The 27425-nt window shown below is 38.8% G+C and overlaps 1 protein-coding gene across 2 annotated transcripts; it reads left to right on the plus strand.

The window, feature by feature from the left end:
* Nucleotides 1-27406, plus strand: LOC122313184 (dual specificity protein kinase YAK1 homolog). Of its 2 annotated transcripts, XR_006243313.1 has the most exons (19): nt 1-788; nt 8313-8512; nt 9743-9896; nt 10009-10118; nt 10222-10291; nt 10430-10512; nt 10596-10674; nt 10771-10811; nt 11296-11418; nt 13574-13724; nt 13901-14015; nt 14124-14206; nt 14324-14398; nt 17994-18068; nt 18194-19017; nt 25676-25828; nt 26090-26391; nt 26575-26702; nt 27001-27406. XR_006243313.1 is itself a non-coding variant. In XM_043127958.1 (18 exons), the coding sequence occupies exons 1-18, from the start codon at nt 606-608 to the stop codon at nt 26649-26651; spliced, it is 2898 nt and encodes a 965-aa protein (XP_042983892.1). In that variant the 5' UTR covers nt 1-605; the 3' UTR covers nt 26652-26896. The 2 variants fall into 2 exon arrangements, 1 of the variants encoding a protein (XP_042983892.1); XM_043127958.1 differs by lacking the exon at nt 27001-27406 and having other exon boundaries at nt 26575-26896.
* Nucleotides 27407-27425: the final 19 nt, after the last annotated feature.

Raw genomic sequence — 27425 nt, forward strand, 5'->3', positions numbered from 1 at the left:
AACAGCGGCTTTGTAACCTTTGTTACCATAAAATAACAAATCTAAAAACTATTTTTCGGAGGAAGAAAGTCGGTGTCTGTCGCCTCTAGGATCTAACAACCAATTCTCACACACGCATCCCCGTCTCTTTCATCTCCCCCAGAATTCCTTCACCTATCAAGCTTTTTGGGTCACAAGTTTATATCATTTATATATAACATCTCTTGTTGTCGATATCCAATTCTTCTTCTTTTCTTCCTGTTGATTTGTTGTTGTCGGGAGCTTTCTGTGATTGTAAAGTTTGAAAATTTATCATTAATCTGATAGATTACGTTTGATGGTTCTTTTGGGAGCTGGATTGTTGTGAGAGCGATTCCTGTTAATGAAGAAGGATGGGATTGGAATCGGTTGGGGTTTGAGTTCGTTGAATTGGGGGAGAAGCTCGACGCCCAATTCAACAATCGGGTTGGCGGGTTGGTCCGATCGGTAATTGGTTGATTGAATCGTTTTTTTGTAGCTTTGTCTTTGTTGTGTGCGAAGAAGGTTATAGTGGAATCAATGTTGGAGGCATTGGTTGAGGTCAATTTCTGGGTCGGTGCTTGATTTTGGGACTTCTGGTCTGTGCCATGGATGAGGTGGGCCGTGTCAATGACACAAAAGAATCGGGAGGCTGTGCTACTGAGGAATTACCATCGTCATCGGCGGCGGCGGCGGCTCTGGGCTTTGTTTGGAGGCCGAGTCAGCGCGTTTTTAGTCCTTATGAAACTGTGAACAAGGCACAAACTTTGCGCGTTGTTGTACGAAAACCTGTAAGTGTATTGGCTTCTAGTTTCTCGTGCAAGTCTCTTCAGCTTCATTCTCATTGTGCATGTTAAAATATGGTGTTGTGTATCCTGCCTGTTGTTTATAGATTGAGACCTCCATTGGCACAGACTATGATAGATCTAGCTTTCACAAGTGAACCGTGGGTCAATTTTGGAGGAGTAGGTCTAATGTGGAGGGCTTAGAATGTCCTGATTCTCAGAGTGTGGAGAGGGGTTTTTCATTTTTTGTTTTTAACATCGAAGTTGTTATGTAACGAGACGTTTTTTTTTTTTCCTTTTCTAGTTGGTAACTAGCCTACGAACCACGTGATATTTGAACCTATGACCTCACCATCATTCCCTTCTGGTTTGGGGAGGGGGTGAGAAAGGGGGGATTGGAAATGCCATTTGGCCTGAAGGCCTCTGACATTACTCCCTCAATTTTCAAGAATGCTTAGAGAAAGCTTCTGTTAAGCGTTTTCATTAAATAGAGGTATTTCAGAAGATAGGAAGGGCCAGAATGTTTAAGATGGTTGGGCAACTTGGGTTTAGAGGAACCATATTGTGTAACGGGGTATTTTTGTCTAATTCTACTGCCATTCAATCAAGGGTTTCCACAGAAAAGCCAATAAACAGAAGTATCTACACTGACTTCCTGCATACTTGGGCTGTGCCTATTTACTTGATTTCATAAAATTTCATTCTTACTTATCAAAACAAATATAATATTGCTCAAAAAAGTTTGCCTTATGCAGTTCCTTACAAAGAACCTTCAACTCCATTTTTTATTATCTAGTTCCTGAATATATTCTAAGATCGAAGTTCCTTAAGATCATGTCTCTACTACAAGATCTCTCTCTCTCTCTCTCTCTCTCTCTCTCTCTCTCTCTCTCTCTCTCTCTCTCTCTCTCTCTCTCACACAAGTGCACAAGCGCGTGTGTGCACACGTTCTTTCTTTTTTGGTAAGTATGGTCATTTTGGGTAAACATTTCCAATAATAGAGCTCGATGTATGACTTGTAGTAGGGTAACCATAACCCTAACTTTCATAGAAATATGTTCGCTAGGAAAAAAGTTAAATTTCCTTCCTCAGCTTCCCTTCCCCAAAGAAGTCCCTTTGAAATGTATGTATAGATTCAAGACCAGTGAAAGTTGGCATGATGTTTATGGTGAGTTAGAAGAAAATTGTTGCGGTCTATATAAGTATGGATGGTGAATGTAATAATACTTTATTTGTTCTTGCTATATCTTCCTATGCAAATTGCCAGATAAGATTGACCCTTTGTTCTCTTTTAGTGGCTTGCCCTCTCTGTTGTGCTACTGGCACATTGGTTTGCATCTCCTTGGTGTTTTTACTTGTTACTGAGGTTATTTATTTGAAAATAATGAGATTAATGGTTCTTTTTTATATTTCTCGGTATTTTTTGATAATTAAAAGTAAAATTTTATTGATATAAAAGCATCACCTAAGTACACCGTTAGTATACAATGAACATGCCTAATTACATCTAAGTACTATTGAGAGATACAAGCAAGTCATGAAGATTGTCCGTATTACAAATTATGGTTGAAGCCCAAGAAAGTAAAGTATTGTAAAAAATCGCTTAAGCTCATCCAAAGAACGCTCCATGTCTTCAAAGCACCTCTTGTTTCTCTTCAACCACAAGCACCACATAATGCAGTGAGGGATCATTCTCCACATAGCATCTATGTGGGCATTCCCCCTAATTCTTGTCTAGCACCTCAAAATATCCTTAACTCTTCACGGCGTGACCCAAGCCACCCCTGTTCGATTAAGGATGTCATTCCATAAACACCTGGCCACCTTGCAATGTAACAAAAGATGGTCCATTGATTCCCGTCTTTCTTGCACATAAAGCACCAATCTAAGATGATGAGACCACGTTTTCTCAGATTATCCGAAGTGAGAATCTGTTGAGAGATGCAGTCCATAGAAAGAAAGCAATCTTAGAAGGTACCTTGCACTTCCAAACAGCCTTCCAAGGAAAATATGATCATTAGAAAACCCTAAGAGAGCTGTATAAAAGGAGCACACCAATAATCTTTTATTTCCACTCAAATACCAAATCATCCTATCCTCCATCTCATTGCCCATCGACATTACATATAATGAGTCAAAAAAATCAGCCAGTATATCCAACTCCCAATCTTGAGCTGCTCTCGAGAAACTTACATTCCCAATCTTGAGCTGCTCTCGAGAAACTTACATTCTAATGGACAACACCATTAGATAGTACCACTAAGTCAGACACAACAGTCTCTTTGTCACAAGGAATTTGGTAGAGCATGGGAAACACCTGCTTTGGAGCCCTTTCACCACACTAGACATCATGCCAAAAATAAACGCTATTACCCCTTCCAATTGTGAAACTGAAAAACTTGGAGAATCTTCCCTATCTAGCTCTAATGTCTTTCCACAATCCCACACCATGTGTCCCCCTAACTCTCCCTGCATGCTCCCATACTTAGAATCTATGACTTTTCTCCATAAGCCCTCCCCTTCCCTATGATATCTTTACAACCATTTCCCCAAAAGTGCTTTATTGAAGACCCTCCCATTACGCACCCCCAAAAGTGCTTTATTGACTTCTCGTTTGAGTCAAAGGACTTGAATTACACTCTTCAGTTGGTATATAAGGAGGTTGAGGACACGGAACCATTATGCACCTTGTCTCCCTTGCTTACAACAGGAGGCTCACCATTGGATTGGGTGACTTAGAAAGTCAAGGATATTCAGGAGTGTGTGGGGATTTCTTGTGACGGGTTCGAGGAGAAATTTAGGGCACTATTTATTGCTATTTAGAAGGGTTGGTTACGATCTACTAGATCTGCCTCTAGTAAAAAGAGGGAGCTGAAGTGTCTTTATCGGCAACTCCAAGATCACCTTTTGGGCTACCGTTGATGATTCCTCAGCCACTCACAATCCAGATGGGTTGATTGGCACATGGACTTTGGTTCTTGACACCTTGGCTCCTTCGTCTCCTCCTCTCAGGTCCTCCGTCGCCATCATTGAACTCCTCGATACCACTGTTGTCTTCTCACAAGTCCAGTGAATGACTCGCGGGTCCAATGGGTACCTCAGCATCTTCTCTGGCGATGTTGACTGACTCCTGCCAGTAGAAGGCCCAACCTCTTCACTCCCCTTGACCCTCCACATGGGCTGGGTTCTAGCCCTAAGGTTTTGCCCCATTTCCTAAAGCCTAACCAAGCGGCCCGTTTGGCTTGGACCAAGCCCAGTCACTATTGAACAGCCCATTTTCTTAGTGCCTAGGCCCGTTGTCTTGCCCCCAATCCATTCACATCACTCAAGCCTGTATCATAATCCTCCTCAACGCACCGTGTTAGAGCCTCCAACTTCTCTTGCATTACCGAAAACTGCATTTGCACATCCAGCAAGGTACTGTGCACATCCTCCTTTGCCAGACCCAAAACACGCCTGGTTTCTCCACCTCTCCACTTACTGTCCCAAAGGTAGGTGGAGCTTGCCCACCCCTGTCGGCATTCTCTGCTGCACTAGAGCTATGAGATGGCATATTCTGCTGCAGCAGGACTTCCCTATTCGAATGGCTCTGTGGGTGGCTCATCACCACCAATGGCCTTTGTGCCCCCTCTCTCCTCTTCCATGAAACTCTTGCCCTTCCTCCAAAATTGCTTCCCGCTATGCATCCGCCATTTTCCTCCAACCCTTATCTCCTGACTCTTCATGTATGAAAATGAAACTTCGTCGGCCACCACCATTGTACTCCACCAAAGCCATGTAATGTCCACAAATGTTCGAAAACCTCTGCGCAATGAAGCTTTTGGAACTGGTGTGCTCTTAGCTTAGTAGGAATCCTTATGGCATGTCATTTCCTTGAAATTGGTCAAAGGTCTATTTGTATTGAATGAAAAGGAAGTATTAGGCTTCATGTACTCTTGGGAAACTATATGACCATTTGGAAAATCTCAAATTTGGTGTCCTTTCGTGGCTGATGGTCCTAATAATATCTAACTTACTATTTGGTATCTGATTTGGGAAAAGAATAAAACCTTTGAAGGAAGCAACTTACTATCCAACTTCCGATTTTGGTGTCTGGTTCCTTATATTTTCATTCCATTCTAAATTAGATTTAATGGATTATTTGTAGATTTGCCATATTGATTGCAAAATCATAATTTACTCCTATGTCCAAGGATGCCTTGCACTTTGTGGACGTCACACATTGTCCAAAATCATAACTTCCTTCTTACTTCATCTTTTTATCACATGTTACCTCATCTTCCATCAAATGTTCTTCCTTGAACAGGGGGGATTTTCCCTTGAATTATATGAGCTACACTATTGGAAAACTCCTTGCCAAGGGTTTCTGAACCCTGGGATTAGGCGGCTGGACCCCTGGTGCCAATAAAAGAACGAAATGTTCTTCCTTGGAGAAAATTATATCAAATTTATCCAGTTGTGGCTTTTGTAAGTCAAAAGTTTTTAGCACCTTCAATGCTCTCAAGGGCTAGAATATGGTGATAAAAGAAGGTGCTAAAATCTTTTGACTTACAAGGGTTGAGATGAAAACATTTCGAATGGTTGAGATGATTGGATGAGAGATTGTCCACATGTCATGGCCGTCTCCTTTACTTCTTAATTATTAAAGGATGCAAGGGGTACTTCATTGAACCTCTCAACTATGAAATGAAAATGCCAATAACGCTCTAAACTCTCCCTTCAACCTTGAGTTAGATGTCCATCGTGCCTATATTTTTATAGGTATCTAAGAGGTTTAGATGAAAACATCTTCTAGCTAACAGTTTATTTAACTTCAATGCGATAACCTACTTCATAACCGTATCTCGCTCGAAGTGATAGTCAACCTCAATATACTTCATCCACATTAAATATAGGATTAAATTCCCACAAGTGGTGCGTGCAATGGCCCTGCTCTCTACCTTCTCTTAATGTCACGATGTTATTTTATTTTATTTGAAATTATGCTTCCAAGCAGCAATGTTACCTCCATACCAAGCTTAGACCCCCTATCAAGACAATCACCTGTGTAATCTACATCTAGATGCATATGATATCAAGATGATTAGAGGCTTTAATAGAAAACCCTTTTAAGAGTAGAGTAATTGTATATACTACACTTCTCTCCTATTTTTATCACACTTAGTAACTGTGGCCCTTTCCATCATCATTGGAACATCTCTTAAATTTTTTTAAAAAATAATTCAAAGGTTGGTGGGCAATGCCATCTCATGATAGTGGGATAAGAGCTGGATGATGATGTAGTATATTGAATTGTTCTTGAGAGTATTATTCAAATATCTCAACATTCAACTCACTTCATTCAAAAGTTTGCTTCTTGGGGTTTGCATGAATTGACTCACTCTGCATACAATTATGCATACAACACAAATGAGATAGGTCAAAGGGTAGTTGAGTGAATCAATTACCCCAAAAATCTTCTATTGTTGCCAGGATTTGTATACTGTATCCTCATATTTAAGAAGCTTAATACAAGGTGGATTTCTATGCGAATGACTGTATTCTTTAGCTTTTGAATAATTTCACACCAAAGTTCTCAATCAATATAGACGTGCAGTTGATCTCTTTCATTCTGATGGCATAAAATGACATGATTTATTAATGTAAAAAGACGAGTTACTATATTGGTTTTGAATCTTTCCATATGAATCTCTAAACTTATAGTTTTAGGGTTTGACTACTATGGCTGTTACATAATTGGGAAGGAGAGTGAACTCGTGATTAACATGTGTAACCCTTTGCATTGTAGAAATCCAAAGGGATTTTCAAACTGGGAATGCATGGATTGGGGAAAGGGAATCATGGACCCCAACTAGCCTTGTCAATCTTTGCAACGACTTGGGATTTTCACTTATCTTGGCTGCTAAGCTTCGATATGGAACATAACAAATTAATTTACTCAAAAGTCTGATCCTTTAATCTGATGAGTACTATTATGTTTTTTTTATAAGTGAGATAAGAAATATTAATGATTAAAAAAAGGCTAAAAGGGCTATAGTCGAAGTACACTGGGAGTATACAACAAATGTACCTAGGTAGAGAAAGAAAAGAGCAAGAAAGCCTTGGAAATTAAAGATGAAGAGACATGATTTGGCTCTCATATAATCTTGAAGTGCATTAAAAATTGAAAGCTTTAAGATCTTCATTTTTTCTTCCGTATGCACCACATCAAGCACATCAATATCATTCTCCACAAGGCCTCATTGTGGTGGCTATCAATTCGCCCATTCTAGCATGTTAACATTTCTACCATCCAACTGGGCTCCATCCAACTTAACCCATAAAATAAACACTGCTTGCCATAATGTGCTAACTACCTTGCAATAGAGTAGGAGATGATCCATGGATTCCCTGTTCTAAGGTTGTCCAGGGTAAGAATCTTTCCAAGTGCAGTCATCCAAACAAAGCCAAGTCAGTAATATGTAAGTCTGAACTAGACTTACAGACTGTTTGGATACGTGGAAAGAAAAGGGGTGAACAAAACTTGGGGTACATTCCCTTGTTTGGTTGTGGTTTTAATGTGCGTCAACTCCCTTGCTCCCTTGGCATCATTCTACCTGAAAGTGGGTAGATATTGGATTCCCCATACTTTTTAGAACGTTTACTTATTAACAGGATTTGATTGACTTGTAGCCGATAAAAAGGACTTCACTGACTTGTCAGGAAAAAGCAATTGTGCAGAATCTTGTTTGAACCCTTCATCAATACAAGTGTAGAGTGGCTTAACTCCTCGTTATTTCTAATCCCCACTGAGAAACTTAATAAAAGTCCCATTTGCAACAGCTGATAGTTTACATATAATGGGGATAGGGGATTCCCCTGTTGCCGAAGAGACCTACCGGGATGCTGTTTATCAAAATTGAGAAATGCACTGAAGAATATAGTGTGCTATCCATACTTATCAAAATATATATATATATAGTGTGCTATCCACTTGCACCATCTCTCGCTGACATTCCCTGAGTAATTATAGCAAGAATTCCCTTACACATTGGTTTATGGCTTCCAAATCTAGTTTACATAAAACCCTTAATATCCTGGATATATCTTTTTTTGCCTTTTCATTCCCTTGTTTTATGCTTGAAACATCCAATTAAGGGGTAGGAAACATCCCTTTACTTTTTGTTCCATTCCTTTTGCTTAATTTGTCATTTCCTTTGGATCCCCTTTTTTTATAAACTCTGCAACACTATGTAATGAAAATAAACTATTATTCTCTTATTGGTCCCTACTTTCTGCTGTTATGATATTAAAAGGATCTGGAACTTATCTCAAAGTCTTGTTGGCTACGTGCCTCACCTGGTTGGATGTTTGATTTGGGAGAAAAAACCAGTTGCCACTTTTATATATAGAAGCTGTGTCAACGTAAACAGCAAAACATATGTAATTCTAATAGCTTATCATCATTTGACATTTTGCGGTTGAAAGAATGTCTAGATCTGAGTTTTTTAAAGCAGATATATGTAATGACACTTACCTTTTATTTTGCAGCTGGTGGCAAGACTAACCAAGGAAATAGTTGAGACGTACCAAATATGCAATCCTCAGTTTAAGTATTCAGAGGAACTAAATCCTAAGAGATATTTGACCAGCCCATCCACTGGAGTCCAAAATGATGGCTGTGATAATGTGAACTCTGATCTTATCCTGACTGTGAACTTTGTCTTGGTCAATTCAGAAACACAGCGAAGGTTTGTTATCCTACTTGTTGTGAAACATTTTTTTTCTTTTTGCCATCGACATTGCTACAGAGGGCTTTTGAGATTTTTGGTTAGAAGGGAAAGAAATTGAGATTGTCTTCTTGCCTTGGTATATGTGTTCAACTTTGTTAATTACAACTTATTGTAGGTTCAATCTAGGCAAGCAACATCTCAACATCAATTGTAAGCAGGACGAGTTACCCCTGTTGACATACCATTGCTGGTCTATATAGTAATTAGTCTCCTATAAGTATTACAAGTGTCCATGGAGCGTCTGCTTTGTGAACCTTTAACACCTGAAATTACTGATTTAAACTAGTGGTAGCTGATAGTTCACCCTTATTAATTTTCTGTTTGGTCGTTTTAGTTTACCTTTTTTTTTTGTTGTCCTTTGCAACACTGATAAGAGAACTACGTCAGATTTTTTAAAAATAATCTTTGGACAGGGAGTTAGCAGAGCAAATGGATGAATAAATAAATTCAGGAAGAACTTTCATTATATTTTCTTTATTGTATTTAAAGAAAGACATTATTCTGGGTTCAAATTGAAACTATTCAGATAATCTGACCTGCTCATTTGGATAGCTGCTTTCAGGAAGGTTCTTAGTTGAATGTTGAGGATTGTTTTCTTAACCCCTTAGTATTGGTTTTGAGCTCATTTTGGTTGCACTATCTCTAGTTTTTAAGACTTTTTAGCTCTTTTCCAGTTGCCGTATTACATTTGTCTCTTTTATGCACCCTTTATACTTGGGCTATACCTGTTTTTTTGTTAATAAAATTCTTGTCATCAAATAAAAAGTCATCACGCATTTGTTCAGGTTGCACATTCTTTGAATTCGTCATGCAGTTCTGCCTAGATGTCAATTCTTCCTTTGATATTGATGGCCTTATAAGGCCCAAATCAAGTGCATCCTTATCATTTTAAAAATTGATAATAATAATAATAATAATAATAATAAGTTTAAACTCCATCTTTATGAATACTTTTTTGATCATGTGACAAGTCGATCAGTCAGATTTGAATTGGAGGGCTTGAACTTGGGATATTATAATTTGTGCCATTCTATCCCTCTTGCCTACTATGCAAGAGTTTTATCTCCTTGGAAAAGAGGTTGAAAGTATGTTGTATCCAAACTCCAAAACCCCAATTGGAGCCTTTTAATTGTTTGGTTTATCTGTCCTGAATTAACTGTTCTATTAAATTCCTTTGATAATTTGTAGATATATTGTCAAAGATGTTCTTGGCCACGGGACATTTGGGCAGGTTGCTAAATGCTGGGTTGCAGAGACTGACAGCTTTGTTGCTGTGAAGATCATAAAAAATAAACCTGCTTACTATCAGCAGGCATGGGTTGAAGTATCCATATTGACAACGGTAATTATTTTCTCCTTTAACAAGATGTTTTCCATAGTAGTGATCTTGCTGGTGAATTTTCGGCATTACTATGAAAAGATAATTAGTACTGAAAGTCTGCATCCTTCTGCAGTTGAATAAGAAGTATGATCCTGAGGACAAGCATCATATTGTTCGTATTTTTGATTCCTTTGTACACCAACGTCATTTGTGCATCTGCTTTGAACTGCTTGAAACCAATCTGTAAGTTACAAGGACTACAATATTTTGAAATCTCTTCAACTACGCATATAATTTGGTTTTTAGTGTGCATGGATCCTGACTATGATATGCCATTATTTTTCAGGTATGAGCTTATAAAAATAAATCACTTTAGGGGATTATCCTTGAGCATTGTCCAAATGTTCTCTAAACAGGTATAGCAGCTCTAACTTGGGATTGAATCTAGTCTTGTAATGTATAATCTATGGTTTTGTATGGATTTGACCTTGTCTTGTAATGTATCATCTTTGGATTAATTTTGGATGTCCCTCTCTCTCTCTCCCTCAAAATAGATTTTATGTGGACTGGCTCTGTTAAAGGAAGCTGGGATAATTCATTGTGATCTGAAGCCAGAAAACATCCTTTTGTGCACAAGGTGGGTTAATTTTTATTATGGTTTAGGACTTCAAACTATGAAATGTATTTCTGTTGACATTGCTTTGTCGTCTTAAATTACAGTGTGAAGCCAGCAGAAATTAAAATTATTGACTTTGGATCAGCATGCATGGAAGATCACACCGTTTACTCCTACATTCAGGTCTGCTGTTATGCGAACCATTAGGCAATATTCCCCATTCCTAGTATATAGTGGATGATTTCATAATTTGCAATCTTTTTTCCATCCATTCTGCAGAGTCGTTACTACAGATCTCCTGAAGTTCTTCTTGGGTATCAGTATCCTTGTCAATCGATTTATTGTTTTACTTCTTTTTTTTTTTTTAATAAGTTTTAAAATCTTATTAACCATCATTTTATTTATTCTAGATATACATGCTAAATTATTTTCAAACGTCGACCAAAGCTTATCCAATTGGAGCCACATATATTTGGCTACTTGGGTATGCCTATTATCTTATGAATATAACTTCTTGATTACCTATAAATATATAATATATATATTTGACTCCCTGGCCCTTGGTCAACTGGAATGCTATTGTATATTATGTAGTCTGAATTGAGAAGATCTGTTGACCCATCCATTGGGAGCGTTTTTTTCCTTTAAAGTTAATGATTGAATGATTCTTTTGCTCACAATAATTTATGAGATAGGTTAGTTTTGTATTTGGTGCATTAGAAATCAAAATCTTGATTCTTTTTTATCTGTCATCTTTCATCTATTATTGCAAGTTTTCTGTTTGGTCCTTAACCCTGTGTTCAGATATACTACAACTATCGATATGTGGTCGTTTGGCTGCATTGTTGCTGAATTGTTTCTAGGCTTGCCATTATTTCCTGGAGCTTCAGAATTCGATCTCCTTAATCGAATGATTGAAATACTTGGGTATGCCCTTCATTTTCTCTCGGCAGTTTTAATTCACCTTTGCCTTATTCTGCTTCACTGGTTCTGGGACAAATAAACAAATGATTTTTAGATGCACGTGTCATAATTACATGTAGACTTGATTGCAAAGGCAATTAGGCTAAGCTTAATTTATCTTCTTGTTTGTGTTTGTACCTTTGTAGATTTTTATGCAAATATGGAACCAGGAAAAGAAAAAGAAAAAGACATAAGAACAGCCCAGTTATAGGGTTGACCACATTTGAGTGGATGATTCAGGTGGGAGATTATAGTTGAATAGATGCCATAAGTGCATAGGTTCCACTTTGACTTTCAGCTGTCAAAGTGGAGATGGAGAAAAACTATTTCTAAGCACAGTGACACCCAATTTGGAAATTTTGGCCACCACTGTATAAAGTCTTTAGTGTATGACCATACTGATATCTATTGGGTTCATCAAGTTTCTTAGAATCTTGAAGAGCGCTTCCTTCCCTGTTTTCTAGAGGGAAGGTGTTCTGGAAATTGCTTATGATAGCTTTTGTCTAATTCAGTGTAGGGCGATGCCAATGGTCTTTGGACCAGATGACGTCTCCTCCTATGATGAAGGTTAATTATTTTATAGTGAGTTATTTTCCTCATACAGAAAAAGAAAGCATATAAGAGGACATTTGAGGATGCTTTTGGTCTGCATGCATGCATAAATCTGGAATGGAGTGGAGTTGCGTGGTTCTCATTCAAACTCGATTTAGAGGAATTTTGATGTCAAGAATTTCTAGGGATTGTTCATCTTAGCTTCTTCAATCCAATGCATATGTCATCCGATAATTTAAATCCTCGCTCCATTCATAAAAATAAAAAAAATAAAAAAATGATCCTCGTTCACTCAGACATGTCAAACTGAATGTGATCCATTTTCTCTCTTCATAATTAATCTTAAACTGTTAGCAGTGTGTTTGTAAGCTCCAGTGCATTATCTAGATGTGACAGGTACAACCTTTCCACTAGAGAATACCTTTGTGCCTTATTACTTTGCTTAAAGAGTGCAAATCCAGAAGAGAAGTCCTTTGAAAGTAATAATTCTAGTCTGGCATCTTAGATTTACAAGTTTGAATAGGCTTTGGTAGACCTTCAAGATGCCAGCCTTGTGAAACGTGATCCTTCTTCAGGCAGGTTCAGAAATCGGCCAACCATGAGTGGTCTAATCTATCTAGATTTTGTGCGAATATGTGTTTGTGCGTTTGTGCGTACTCTCATCTATCATTTTCCGCTTATTTGTTGGTTATATCATCACTTTGTACTATTACTTATCAGGAAAAAAAGTCTATTGCTTTGTAATGTTCTTTCATCCCTTCACCAAAATATCTTCCTTTTTGAATTATTATAAAATGTTGTTCCCCATGAAAGTAGATTGATCTGAGATCTCTTCCTAAGTCCCAAATTTTCCTTATGTGGGTGTTAGTCAGCCAGCCAAGCTTCTTTGATGTCATTTATGCTATTTAGTTGGTTTGTGAACTGTGAAGCATCTTTTTATGTCTGTTTAACAAATCTTGATTCTAGTTTGGCCTTGATGGCACTGCAGTCAAATCAAAATAGCTGGGGAGAAAATCCTATCTTTGATTAAAAAGAATTTGATTTCGTTAGGATAATGATGCCCCTTAGTTGGTATCAAGTTTTATATCATTTGCATTATCTGTACATTTTTCCAATATTTAATCCATATGTGGGAGTTTTATCTGTTCTGTTTATGTTTATCTTTCGGCAGACTAGTGGTTACTTCAGTGGTGTAAACTGTTTAGAATTTGTTGGATAAACACTGTTTTAAGTTTTTTCTCCATTCCTCGAGGTATATAATTGTGTAATAAGATAGATATGAAAGGTGTTGATCTGATTGCTTCTTGCTCTCGGCACTCTCTTCTTAGGTTCAATGTGTGCAATTTTTATTCCTTTTACTTGGGTACTTAGGGTACCTTCATTACATAAACTGGTCTTTCTCATAAGGTTTGGAATTTTCTTCTGTTTTGTTTCAGGAAAATTTATTGTTAGGCTCATGTGTGTGAACTGAAAAGTCTTATTAATCATTACCCGTTACTTGATTTGTATGTTGTTGTCATTGATTAAAATTTCAAACAGCCTTTGATATATAGTCAACATTTTGTAGAGGTCAACCCCCAGATTATGTATTAATGGAGGCAAAAAACACAAGTAAGTTTTTTAAGCGCATTGGAAGTGTCCACAATATAGAGAATGGTGAAGTTTCGACAAATGGCAGAAGTGCTTACAAAGTGTTAACAGAAGAAGAATATGAAGCTGTAAGTATTCTTATTTAGTACTTTAGGTGAGAGGATATTTAAATAGAACTGGAAATATACCAAACTTATACATCAATGGTGTAATCTTTCTTTTCTTATTTCCCTCTTGGAACGATACCCTGCTTATGTTGTTATTTTGTTGTGTTTTGATTGTTTTGTTGCTGGTTTCTGTTCAGAGAGAGAAGAAAAAGCCAGTGATTGGGAAAGAGTATTTCAAACATATGAATCTGGAAGCAATTGTCAGAAACTACCCTTATAGAAAGAACTTGCCTCAGGAAGATATTATAAAAGGTTTGGTTTTCTGTTCTCTGTTTGAATTGGCAGAGTCCATTTTATGAAATGTTTCTACAAGCTCTTGAAGATGTCACTGATGGTTGTCTGATCATGAACTTGTAACAGAAGGGCAAATACGACTAGCTTTGATCGATTTCTTGAGAGGACTTGTTGAGTTTGATCCTGCAAAACGGTGGTCGCCTTTTCAGGTTATAGAAATTTGCTTCAACTGTTGCCCTTCAGTCGTATACCATTCTTGATGTCTGCTGACATAGAGTATAGAGTCCAAGCTGTGAAATTAGAAATTGAAATCTATGTGCATGCAGGCTTCAAAACACCCTTTTGTCACAGGGGAACCTTTCACATGCCCTTACAAGCCTCCCCAAGAGACTCCCCGTCTGGTAAGTTGATCTGTTTATTGACTTTCTGCATTGATTTATGAAACTTTAATCCAAGTTTCCCTTGCGTTTCAGTTTCCCTTTATGTACCTTCTTTTCTGTTACTAGTTCATGACACATGATTTACCAACAAACTATAAAGAAGAGTATGAAACAGAATGTAAAATCTTCAGCCTTGTTTCTTGCATTTATTCCTAGTTTTTGACTAGATGTCTTCTCTTATATACGTCTTGTACATAGGCTACGTCTATTTCCTATTATATTAATAAAATTTCATTTACCTATAAAAAAAATCTTCAGCCTTGTTTGTAAGTCAAAATCTCAAAAATTTTCTGTTCTTTTTAAAAAAAAAAAAAAAGAAAAAAAATTCAACTTCAGTCCAAATATTTTTGAATTTCAAAAGAACAATTCTATTACAACTTTTCATCCAATCATTTGCCTAGATTGCTATGAAAGTCAAAAACACAAAACCAAGGCAACTTTTACCAAAATCAAAACGAAAAATGCCCAAAAAGAATTACATTCAAACAACTTTTGCTCGATAAGGTATGCATATTTTGACATTTTTCTCACTTGCATACTCTCGAGCTCTCGTAGTGAGTCCATTGAGCATTTTTCAGTTCTTCCTAGCAACTTTCACAAGCTCCAATACAAAACATATTTTAAAAAAAATATTCAAATTTTCCTATCTACTTGCACAAAACCCAACAAAAAACACCTTTCAAAACTAAAGGAATCTCAAATATTCTCAAAAGTTTCATTAACAAAACACATCCTTCATTTTCGACATCCTGAATCATTATTTCTATTAGGCTTTGCTATGTGTTAGTATGTTTTTTAGCTGCTTCCCTCCTCTCTTAAGGATAATACTCCAAATTAGTGATTATTAATATATTGTAAACATGTTTATGTTCTAGTATTAATATAGTATGTTTATGCTGTTTTTCACAACTCTTAGCTTGTAATTAGGTTCATCTCTTGTATACCTCCTGTGTACTCGGGCTTTGCCTAATTCTGTGGATTAAGAAACTCTTTTTACTTGTAAAAAAAAGTATTATGTTTAATCGGATAACTACTTTTCAATAAAATTTCAACAAATAATCGATTTTTAGATAATCAGTAACATTAAATATTTTGCATTTTCATTGAAAATATATGTTTGAGTTGGCTCCAATTTCGAGTCATCAAAGATGGTTTACCTGATGAAGACTGATGCTTGGTCAAACGAAAAGAGATGAATAAAATTGGAGAAATAAGGGTTAGCAAGAGGCTTAAGTGATATGGGTTGACATTAAGGGGTCGCCATTTTCCACCTTCCTGTCATCCTTGCTCGCCTGTACCCGTTGAACTAGCAGGCGGATTTTCGAGGCCACCGACCAGATCCTACATAATCAGACCAAATCGGATTTTCGAACCCACCGTCCGGATCCTACGTAATCAGACCAAATCAGACAAATAAAACCAAACCTAATTTGCAGTGGCCTTCAGATTGGCACCCACGGTTGTGGTCGTGGGTCCATGCCTTCAAGACATTGCACATGGTGACGATGACAACGTACCTCGGTGGCTGATGGCGATGGCATGGCTGGGGAGGAGAAGAAAGAAGGGAAGGGAGGTGGGCAGGGAGGGAGAGAAATGAGTGATTAGGTGTAGGGTTTATTTAATATACATATAGGTAAAGCAGGCGGGTGGGTATCAGTCCACTTTGTCAAAATTTTTATACAACTTGCCCACCAAGGTGGGTCTGGGTGCCCACCACCCACCCCCAGTTGGCATAGTGGAGAAAAATGTGATGGATAGGGAGAGGTGATGCATAATATGAATAGTCGGTTGATCATTTAATCCTTCATGAGGTTGCATGAGGTTGCCGCAACCTACGGTATGAATTCTTTGGTAGATTAGGATTGGCTTGGGTGATGTCAAGAAGGGTAGTTATGTTCTTATCAAATTGGGGAGGCTTACGTGGTAATTCACAAATTGCATCAATGTGGAAGATGATCCCCATTTGTCTATGGTGGTGTCTTTGGAGACAGATGAATGCAAGAAGCTTTAAAGATCACGAGCGGTCATTGGAAGAGCTTAGAACCTTCTTTTCTAACAGTTTACTCCATTGGTCAATTGTAATTGATTTCAATGGTTTGAATGTCCATGACTTCCTTGCATCCCTAGTGAATCATGCCTAGGTGTCACTCTTGTAGATGTGTACTTTGGCTATGCCCATTTTCTTGTCAATAAAATTCTTGTTTTCTATTTATAAAAAAGAAAGGTAGGGAAAAGTAACACATAATACGACTAAGGATAAGATAGAGTGGAAAAATTGGATATATGGAACCAACCTCAATTAATTGACAAAGATCAGATGTACTAAGTTTAGATTGTGGGTATATTAGGAAGACTGTTGTGCATACCCTATGTATTTGAGTGGCTATCCTTTTCATATAATTGACTTGTATAAAGAAAAAGCCTTGCTAAGTTGAGTCAATTAAAATTTTTAGAACTCCAATGCTATTGGTACTCATTTTTCAACATTATAAAGACTTACTGTTGTTGTAAAAAAGTTCACTACGATGGTCTCTCTCTCTCTCTCTCTCTCTCTCTCTGTGGTGACATTTGCTGGTGATAGGTGTTTCTTTGCTCTAGAATTATGGGTTGGGTGCCAGTAATCATGTATGGGTCATTTGAAGCCAATTATCAATGAGTCCAAGGTGTTTGAGTTTCAGGTAGGGGAAGGAACTTCAGTGGTATTCATCAATTGAGAGAAGCAATGGTGGCCTTGACTGGGTGTCTTTATGGAAATCAATGTGATTTGGTTGCTATCCTCCGTCGTGCAGTGATCAACATCTTAAGGGGTCTTTCTGGTTCTCTATTGCACTTGTTATGGATGCGTCAGAGGTGGACAATGTAAAAAATGTGGACGGCTCCCACTCAATTGGAAGTGGAGTTTATTAGAGTAGGATGTGATTGGGAGCTGGATCTCCGTTCCTCATTTTATGCCCAGTAAGACCGCAGGCAAGAAGATCAGATGTGTTGGTCCCCATCAAGATTGGGATATTTCAAGTGAAATCACTTTACCGTGTGGTTCCCATAGAAGAAAATATGGAATAAAGCTCCCCCAATGGCAGCTTTCTTTGTTTGGGTGGCAGCATTGGGGAAAGTTCTAATATTGGAAAATTTGAGGAGGCAACGAGTGATAAATTGGTGCTATATGTGTAGAAGGGATGTGGAAATTGTGGATCACTTGTTACTACACCGAGATGTTACTAGGGTTATATGGGGGGAGAGAGGAATAATAGGAACTTCGAGGATTGTGAGAAGACTGGAGAGGAGCTAAATAATTTCTATTTGAAAACTTCATCATTGGATGCCCCCATACATATCTTCTTCTGGCTTGAAATTTCTGGACTTTTTTAAGCTTATTGCCCTTTCTAAGGTCTATCAATTGTATACACCCTGTATGCCTATTGTACCTTAGTGCTCATTATAAAATTATCTTATCAAAATATGCAAGGTTCGCTGTTACTTCTTTCCTCAATTACAAGTGTCATAGCAGATGATATACATCTAACTATTATTTCTCTTGGCCATGGTGTGTGTTTAGCCTGTTGCTCAAAATATCATGGTGGACCACCACCCAGGTGGAGGACATTGGTTTGCTGCTGGTCTCTCTCCTAATGTGAGCTTGCTGTCCCTTCAATTATGCTTCCATTTTTAATTGTTGGAGACTGTCATTGCTAATTCTTATGTTTTATCACCATTTATCACATTATGCTGTCACTGAAGTATATGTACGTCACGTAGATTCCAGGAAGGAATAGAGTTGCTCTTCATAACAGTCCACACTTCCCGATAGTGCCATTTCAACATGCCAACAGTTATGGCAGTGTTGGAAGTTATGGTAGCTATAATGATAGTACAGGGCTTGGAAGCAGCTATGGAAGCTATGGAGATAGTAGTAATGTGTTTCCATATTATTCGCCTGTCGGTCCATCTGGGATGAACATGCATCCACAGGGCAATGTCTCAATGCTGGGAAGTAGTCCTGATGCGAGAAGAAGGGTTATGCAATACCCACATGGAAGTGGACTTGGTATAAGTCCCTCGGCTGGCAATTTTATATCACTGCCTCTTGGCACTAGCCCCTCACAATTTACTCCACCAAGTTCCTATAGTCAAGTTTCTGCTGGCTCTCCCGGACATTATGGTCCAACCTCTCCAGCAAGAGGCAGTCATGGATCGCCTTTAGGAAAGATGACTGCAGTTAGCCAGTTTAATAGAAGAAAAAGTTGGGGATATTCCGGAAATTCTCAATCTCAAGAGAGCCTGTCATGTTCTCATTGGCAAGGGCAATTTACTGATGGCTCTAGTTCTTCACAAACTGAAGGAAATTCTCAGGCACTTCATGGTTCTCCATCGCATCTGCAATCAAGTTCTAATGCTGCAAGCTGGAAGCAGCATCGTGGAGGTGCCAGAATCTCTGCTGGTTACTCTCCCTTTCAGAGCATGCCGGGTTCCTCTACACTTGGTTCTAATATGCAACTGGCACAAACTGCTGGATCAGCTTCTGAAAAGCCAGAGGTTGGCCTCTCACTGCCTGATCCTGGAGATTGGGATCCCAACTATAGGTAAGCAGACCAGATACTGGTGTATCTATACATATATAAATCCAAGAGATACATTTGCTGCCTGCTGTCTCTTGCCCGCATGCTTTATTTGTATTAAAATATTTTCCAATTAAAATGGTGCATAGTGTAAATTCCCTTGTTGTATTTATAACTTTTTAATTGAGGCCAGAACTGATAGCGGTATACAACTTTACCATGGTAGTTTCAAATCTAAATATAGTGAACATAGAAAACTTAAAGCATCCTAATAAGTCAAGACTCAAACAGCCCACCCAACGGGTAAACATCATTGCCTGCTGCTGCTTGTTACAGATTGTGTTGACGTTTATTTGTTTTTTTTTATTTTTTTTTTTTTTAATGGTCGTGATTATTCAATATTTTGTTATTTGGATATAGCTTTTTTTTTATAAGTAAAAATATTTTATATTTCAAAAGGAGTAATTAAGTACATTGAACGTATACAAGAAAACACCTAGCCCATAATAAAGCGCCCCTAATGACCCAAAAACAACCCACAATACTAATCCCAAAACTACCCATAATACCCAGAAATTACACTGAACCTCAACCCCTTGTTTCCCATATAACTAATACCCAAAATGCCCCTTGTTCCCATCTTCACATTGCCCTCCCTTTAGACTTCCCTCTAACTGGGCTACTTCCCTTAGTGTCGTAGTTAATTTTCCAAGAAAGACGTTGTAACTCCCTGTTTTTCTTGAAACTTTTGGTTTCAAGCGCGTGACTTGCCTCGATTGCGGTGATATTCGCATCCTCCATGTGAAATCCCCACGAAAGGCAGAATCTCGTTAACTTTAGGCAGAATCCAATCCGCTATTGGAGGAAAAGAGACCAGGGGAGCAACATTATCCTCAGAAACATTAACCAATTGCATTTCCAATTCTGGACTTTCTTCCACGCAAGGTACCAACGACAAGTCCCGTACCTCCTCATCAACTCCATTGTTTCTTTCCATCCCCATTAGAGCTTCTAGGGTGTCAGCAAGTCCCTTCACCTCAGGCGACCCTAAACGAGCAACTTCAGCAAAACCTACATCTCCTTTACCATTTTCGGGCAAGGGTGTAATGCCGCCTAACGGTTTATCCTGTGTTACCTGAGGTGAATGACATTCCATTACTGCATTCTCTACACCAACATCCGATGAAGACCCCACTTCAAATAACCTAAATTTCCTTTTGACTCGCCACACTCTTCTGGATCTGCTTATATGGACAGGACAGAATCCGATCTTCCGTTTTCCTTTATCTAAATTCAAAGGAATCGTGCCTATCTTAGTCTTAACAGCCCTATTGCCTCCAGCTGAAAGCATGTCTATTTTTGTTGACAAGCAAGCTATCGCTGTCTTCAACTCGGCAAGGTTGGTTTCCATATCTTTTAGAGAATTTTGCATCGCTTCAAGATGGTTCTGAACTTGCGTGATTTGCAGACCACTTTCACTGTTCCCCTTACTCTGAGCCACAGAAGCATGACCCATCTTCGGAGCTACTGCATACGATCACTTCACCGTGGATGTGCTTGGGTCTTTGGTGTTCTCAATCTTCTTTTCCTTTCTTGACCCCTCATCACAGGGAAAATCCATGGCTCTGCGTAATTCTGCTGCAAACTTCTCCCAACCTTGTCCTTCATGCCCTTCAGGAATTACAACACTGCTCCGCCGGCCTCCTCCACCATATTCGGTGATAGTTAGATACCAACCATGCTTATTGGAGCATCGTTGGGCTATGAATTCTCTGTTACTTTCACGCAAGTGTTTTGTATAACCTGTATTTCTCCCCACCATTAATGTTTCTCCCACCGTAGCAATCAACCAATCTATACCATTCCGACCCATTACTACCGATCTCCAAAACCTTCTGCCCCTCTCCACTATTTTTAAAGAAGACCTCCAAGTTTCTGGCAAAAACTCAAAAGCATTTGATTCCACCCAAAAACGCACCAGCTATACGGGGCTTCATTCTGTCAAGAAAGGTTGGAAAAATGCCCAACTCAAAAGAAACCAGTCGCTGGAGGTACGGAGGCCAGCAAAGAGGTCGCCGGTGTCCATCAATAAGCTCTGTGGAAGCCAACAGGGTCGCCGCTCCTACCAAATCTTGGAAAAAAAGAGGCCCAACCCAAAAAAAAATCAGTCGCCGGAGAAACTCCGACGTCAGAAGCCAGCGAGGGGGTCACCGGGACCCGTCACAACTTTATGTGAGAAGAAATGCCGGTGGCTCCACCGAGAAAAGGCAGGCAAAGGTGAGGTAGAGAAATACCCAGGTCGCCGGAGGGATATCCGGCACCGGATACCCTTTAGTGACATCGTCGGTCCTTTCTGTGCTGGACTTGTGATGTCACTCGCCGGACAGGTGCCCGCGGAGGTGGCTCCTCTAGGGTTCTCTTGTTCTCTCTCGCTATCGCACAAGCTTATTTGGATATAGTTGATAGAGATTTATGGTATTATACTATTATTATGCATTACTCGGACTGATTTTTTGCTACTGTTTTTTTTTTTTTGTTAATTTTTTGCTACAGATGCACTCTCTAATTTGAGTAGCTAGAGCAATGACGTCCACAACCTTTTGGCTAGAAATGTTTTGAATTGTAGGCAGATATCGAATGATAGCCGGAAATCAATTGGGCAAAACTGAAGCTGTCTCCAGGAATTTGAAAATAGAAAACAACTAGCAGATAGACAATTGTGAAATTGTGTCATTATCCGAATTTTTTTGATTTGTGAGATAACATGTAAATGATAAAAAGAGTACCATTAAGTACACAGTTTTTCAGATACACCTAACTAGAGAGAGTAAAGAACTAAACAGAATTCTGAAAGCTAACACTATAGAAACATAATAGGGTAGCCATCCAATGGGGTATATTTGAAAAAAGGAAGATTTGAGTTTGCACTGCCTTCGAAACTCTGAGCATTTCCTTATTGTCATATACACCAGATATTAGAAAATTGAAGTCGTTCTCCACAAGAGCCTGTTGTAATCGTTCTCAAATCTGCTGATCCAGCATGCCACATTGTGTTAGTGATCTCACAATGGAGTAAAAGGTAATCTGCTGTTTCCCCATCCCTCCACATGCAAAATGACTTCAATACCAGGAGTCCCGGACACGTCTACTCTGTAGGTTTTTATAATTAAGGATCTTTCCTAGTGCTGCTATCAAAGCAAAGAGAGTGCTCTTGATGAGTCCTTACTCTTCCTAGATGGACTTTCATGACTTCAAACACCCCTCCCTTGGACATGGCCTATCACATCTTGTCTTCCCCATATTGTCTCACCCTAGCAGAATACAACAATCATAGAAAAGTCAGAAAGATCGATCTCCCAATCCTGTGCTGCTCTGATGAGGTCTACTGCCCATTGAGGTGATCCATTTGAAAATTTTAAATGATCCAGAAAAACCACTTTAAGAAGTCGACCCCCACACCACACATCATGCCAGAATTTTATCCTAGATCTATCGCCTGCCTCATATCTATTATGTTGTGAGAACTCCCCCAATCCGTTCTAACATTCTTCCATAATCCAACCCCATAAGACCATTCACCTCATTACCTCATTAAAGCTCCAACCATTGCAAGCACAACCATACTTGTCTCCATAGGCTCTCTCTTTCACTTGCATACTGCCATAGCCACCCCAGGAAGGCATTTTTTAAATGTAATCAATTTCTTGATTCCTAACTCGCCATTGGAGGTTGAAGAGCACACCTTGGGCCAATGTATAAGATGGAACTTCAGCTCCTCTTTTATACCAGCCCATAAAAATCTCTCTAAAGTTTATTGAGACTATTGGCTACACTTGCATGACAGGGAAATAGATATAAAAGTAGGTCGATTAACTCTTAATCAGAGAAATTTAAAGAGACCCTCCTTTAGATAAGTTTCTTTTTTTTTTTCTTTTTTTGTGTCTGTAAACAAAATTTTTTAAAAAAAAAATTGACCATAAGAATAGGCACAAACCCAAGTTACAAGTACACAGGACATATACAAGATCATCGCTTGAGCATGCTAGTTTAGTGATACAAGAAATTCATGAAAACTCATTCCATTAAAATCAATTACAACTGACCAATGAAGTAAAGTATTGAAAAACAATTCCCTAAGCTCTTCCATTGATCGTTCTCAATCTTGGAAGCTTTTGTCATTCCTTTCCCTCCAAATGCACCACCATAAACATATTGGGACCATTTTCCATATTGCTACAATATGAGAGTTACCCTGAAGGCCTCTCCAAGAAGCTAGGAGATCGATCACCCTTCTCGGCATCACCCAAGTTAGTCCCACCCGAGTGAAGTAATCATTCCATAGGGTCGTGGCAATCTCGAGTGAAGTAATAAATGATCAATAGACTCTCCCATTCTTTTTGCACATGCAACACCACTCCATGACAATAAATCGACGTTTCCTTAAATTATCAAGTGTGAGTATCTTTCCGAAGGAAGCTGTCCATACAAAAAAGAGTGCCTCTAAGGGTGTCTTTGTCTTCCAATTGCTCTTCAATGGGAATGGGTTTGTTGTATGTGTGTTCATGACTTGATAGAAGGAGCGGATGGCAAACTTCCCTTTCTTGGAGCGATGCCAGAAAATCTTTTCATCAACTTCCCCCTCATGTGAGTCAAGTATATGTGATTATAAAATTCCGATATTGTGTCGACTTCCCAATCACGTGCATTTTTAAAGGAAGTGACATTCCATTGAGGAGCACCATTTGATGTAACCAAAAGGTCCGCAATTGAGGCTTCTATCCGCAATTGAGGCTTCTATCATTCTTGCTATATCATAGACTTCTAGATAAGCTTCCTTGAGTACCCTATTGCCATGCCATAGGTCATGAATCTTGCTTGATTTTGAATCTGTCACCCACCTCAAAGCAGGTATCTCTAAAGTATGTATCCCATTCTATTCTTATGTGCTTCCAAAGCCCCACCCCATATGGTCCACTTATCTCATTTGAACATCAACCTCCCCATGTTTCACCATACTTCGATTCTATGATATATCTCACAAGGTCCCCTGTTTTTTATGGCATCTCCACAACCATTTTCCCAACAAGTTCTTGTTAAAACTTAAAAACATGCAAATTCCTGATACCCATACCTCCTTTTGAGACGGGAACATACTAGTGGCCCATTTTACCCAGTGAAACTTAACTCATCATTCATTCCCACCCACCCAACCCCCCCCCCCCCCCCCCCCCCCCCCCCCCCCGGCGGGGGTGCCCAACCCCTAATAAATCTTGCTGAAATTTCTCCATGTGTTGAGCCACCTTTGGTAGGGAAATGGGAATAATGATAAGAAATAAATCGGCAAGTTGGATAGGGTATTTTTAATTAATGTGACCCTACCACCTTTGGATAGGTATATCCTCTTCCAATTAGCCAATCTCCGCCCCATTTTCTCTAGTATGTCATCCCAAATTGATTTCGATTTGAGTGGGGCACCAAGGGGAGGCCAAGATATTTCATCAGCAAATGAGATATCTTGCATCCCAAGATGGAAGCCACGCTCTCCATATTAGTGACATCTCCCACCAAAACTACTTCTGATTTTTTCAAGTTCACCTTCAATCCCGAAGCATCTTCAAAGCAAAGAAGAAGAGCCCTCAAAGCTTGAATATGATCATGTCCGGATCCACAAAATATTAGTGTCATTGACAAATAATAGGTGAGATATACTTGTCTCCCCTGCTGAAAATCCACAAAGGAAATCACCCTCCACAACTCTTGAAATCATCTTGCTAAAGGATTCCATTACAAAAACAAATAGTAGCAGAGAAAGAGGATCACCTTGTTTTAAGCCCCATGAGCTTTTAAAGAATCCATTTCGAACCAAAGACACATCGCTTGAGAGCATGTAAAGCAAAAAGGTCCAATTGACATGGTCATAAGCCTTTTCCATGTCTAATTTGCACAGAAGTCCCGGCTCTCCCGACTCTCCCGACTTTAGTCTACTATTAAAACATTTGCTGGCAACAAGTACCAAGTCAAGAACTTACCAACCTACTTGCTACCTTTTCAAGGATGCCTTTCCAAATTGACTTGGTTTTTAAATGTTCACCTAGAGGGAGGCCAAGATATGCCATAGGTAATGAAGACACATTGCATCCAAAGATTTGGGCTAGGCTGTCCACATCATCCCCGTTTCCTGTTCTAAGTAACCACGACTTGGGGAAATTTGTCTTCGACTGTGATTCTGCCTTGAAGGAAAAATTTGTCTCCCTAAAAATCAGTGTTCACTTATGAATAACAAGTGCTGATGTTGGGTTCCACACGGAAAGCCTAATAATAGACCTTCATTCACTAATACCGATGTTATTCTGTTAAAGGCCTTCATCATGTCTCAGCCAGGGTTTCAAAGAGTTCCATGGTAGAATCATTTACCATGACCGAGAAGCACACCCTGGATATGCAATGAACTATCCAGCTACACCACTTCTCCCATAAGCCACACCTTTCTTTCTCATTATCATCATTTAGACCATCATTGTTTAATCTTTACTAAACAAATAAATTATATGCATGCAGAGTATTAGTTAATTGATTTTCACATCATCATCAAGTTGAATTTGAAGTTGGTTTATTTGGATTTTCTGAGGTCCCTTGACAAACTTAAGGTTTAAATATTGGTTTTTGTCGATTTTTATTTTAGTGATGAACTTCTTCTACAAGAGGACGGTTTGGATATAAGTGCCGTGACAACCAACTTCAGCAAAAATGTGCATCTTGGACCTGCGGAACCATTGCTTGGGGATGGAAGATTCAACCATGTCTTGAGTACAATTTCAAATTTCTCTGTACAGAGGTAGGTCGTGCTCTGTTTTAACTATTCACTCATCTTATATGTTTATATTATTATTCCATTTGATTGTTAAATCTAAAAGATTCCTGACTGCATTTGGTGTTCTCAATTGTGAGTATTGAATTCTGTTTATTTCCCATGCTTTTTGTAGGGGGGGATGAGTAATTTTTTATTTTCTTTTGATGAGTAGATAAGTGATTTTTCTTTCCAATGCTTTCTTTGCATTTCTTCATTTTGTTTACGGTTTCACATGATGTGCTTCAGGCAAAATGGACCTGGTCAAGCATTTTCACATATGGAGGTGGGTAGCCCTCCTTCAGCTCATGATCCACTTCACGGATATGTCCGCCCCATGTCAAATCCTTCCCACTTTGTGCCTAATATCTCACAAAATTCTCCTAGTCGTTTGGGACAGCAACCTGTTCAGCGGTTCGGTTATGGACGACCACCCAGTATTCGGGTTGGTGATTCCAATCATGTGATGGTTCAGCCCCCCTTCTCCAGCTTTAATTCTGGGGGTGTGCGTTCTCCTGGAAATAGCTCATTCAGCAATGGCATGCCATGGGGTACTTCCTGTCTTGACCATGTCAAGCCACAGCAACATTCACTGTTTTCCTTCCTACTTAATAAATTCTAATTACAAATATCTGGGTCAAAATAGAAAAGGCTACACAAGTCGAACTATATTATGTGTGAAGGTGAATAGAAGCAATTGGATGAACTCTGATAACATTTGCATTCTGTTGTAGGTCGTAGAGGCAATCATCCTATCACAAACATGCCACCGACTTCCCGTGGGAGAAAAGACTATGGAAGGATTGCCTAATGTTGAATCAGCTTATTCTTTTTACGATGAGAGATCTGGCTTGTGAGATAGGCAAGAAAGTCATTCTCAATAGTTAGCTGCCCAGTGGGCTCATGTTAGAAAAATCCTCATCCAGACCATGCTCATTCGTTGTGCTTGCATAGATATAATTTATGATTATGGGTTATTGTGTCTTCTTACTAATCTAAGCAATCAATATTCTTTTAGTCATGAACTTACAAGGCATTTTTGAGCCTGTTTCTTGAGTGCCTGATTTTTTAAGTTTAAATATTGTACTAATACTGTGATTTTTTTTGTTCTCCCCTGTTTGAAGGAATCTAACCTTATTATTGAAGTATTTACATTGCAGCTGCTGAAGAAGAATTGCAACAGGTGTAAGTTGATCTAGGAATAGCCAGTGGGTCTCGTGTTTTCTCTTTGTTTAGAGAGGGTGGAATTGTAAAGAGACATTTTGCTAAAAGAAGTTATTTTTCGTATTTAATTACAACATATTTTGTTGACAAGCCAAATGATTCCAAATATTTGGAGCCACCGGCTAAATCTTTCAGAACTTGACTGGAAACAACAACAGATGCCCCCCCCCCCCCCCCTTTCTCTCTCCAAAAAAAAAAAAAAAAGTTGTTGTTTTGTATGCTCTATATGATGATGATTATATAGAGAACTGACCGGTTACTGGTGTTGTATTTGTTTGTAATATCTTTAACAAATGATTCTGTACATAATATTAGGTTTTGAAGCTTTTCAGAGCCCCCTTATTCTTTCTACCCCATCTAT

This window comes from Carya illinoinensis, chromosome 6 (assembly GCF_018687715.1).
Source record: "Carya illinoinensis cultivar Pawnee chromosome 6, C.illinoinensisPawnee_v1, whole genome shotgun sequence".
NCBI classification, from domain to species: Eukaryota; Viridiplantae; Streptophyta; class Magnoliopsida; order Fagales; family Juglandaceae; genus Carya; species Carya illinoinensis.

Bases quoted from the DNA above. Each gene is read 5' to 3' on its own strand.
- LOC122313184 (XM_043127958.1), top strand. From the start codon at position 606: ATGGATGAGGTGGGCCGTGTCAATGACACAAAAGAATCGGGAGGCTGT. The intron at 10,513-10,595 runs GTGGGTTAATTT...CTTAAATTACAG, and splicing joins AACATCCTTTTGTGCACAAG to TGTGAAGCCAGCAGAAATTA. The intron at 11,419-13,573 runs GTATGCCCTTCA...AACATTTTGTAG, and splicing joins CGAATGATTGAAATACTTGG to AGGTCAACCCCCAGATTATG.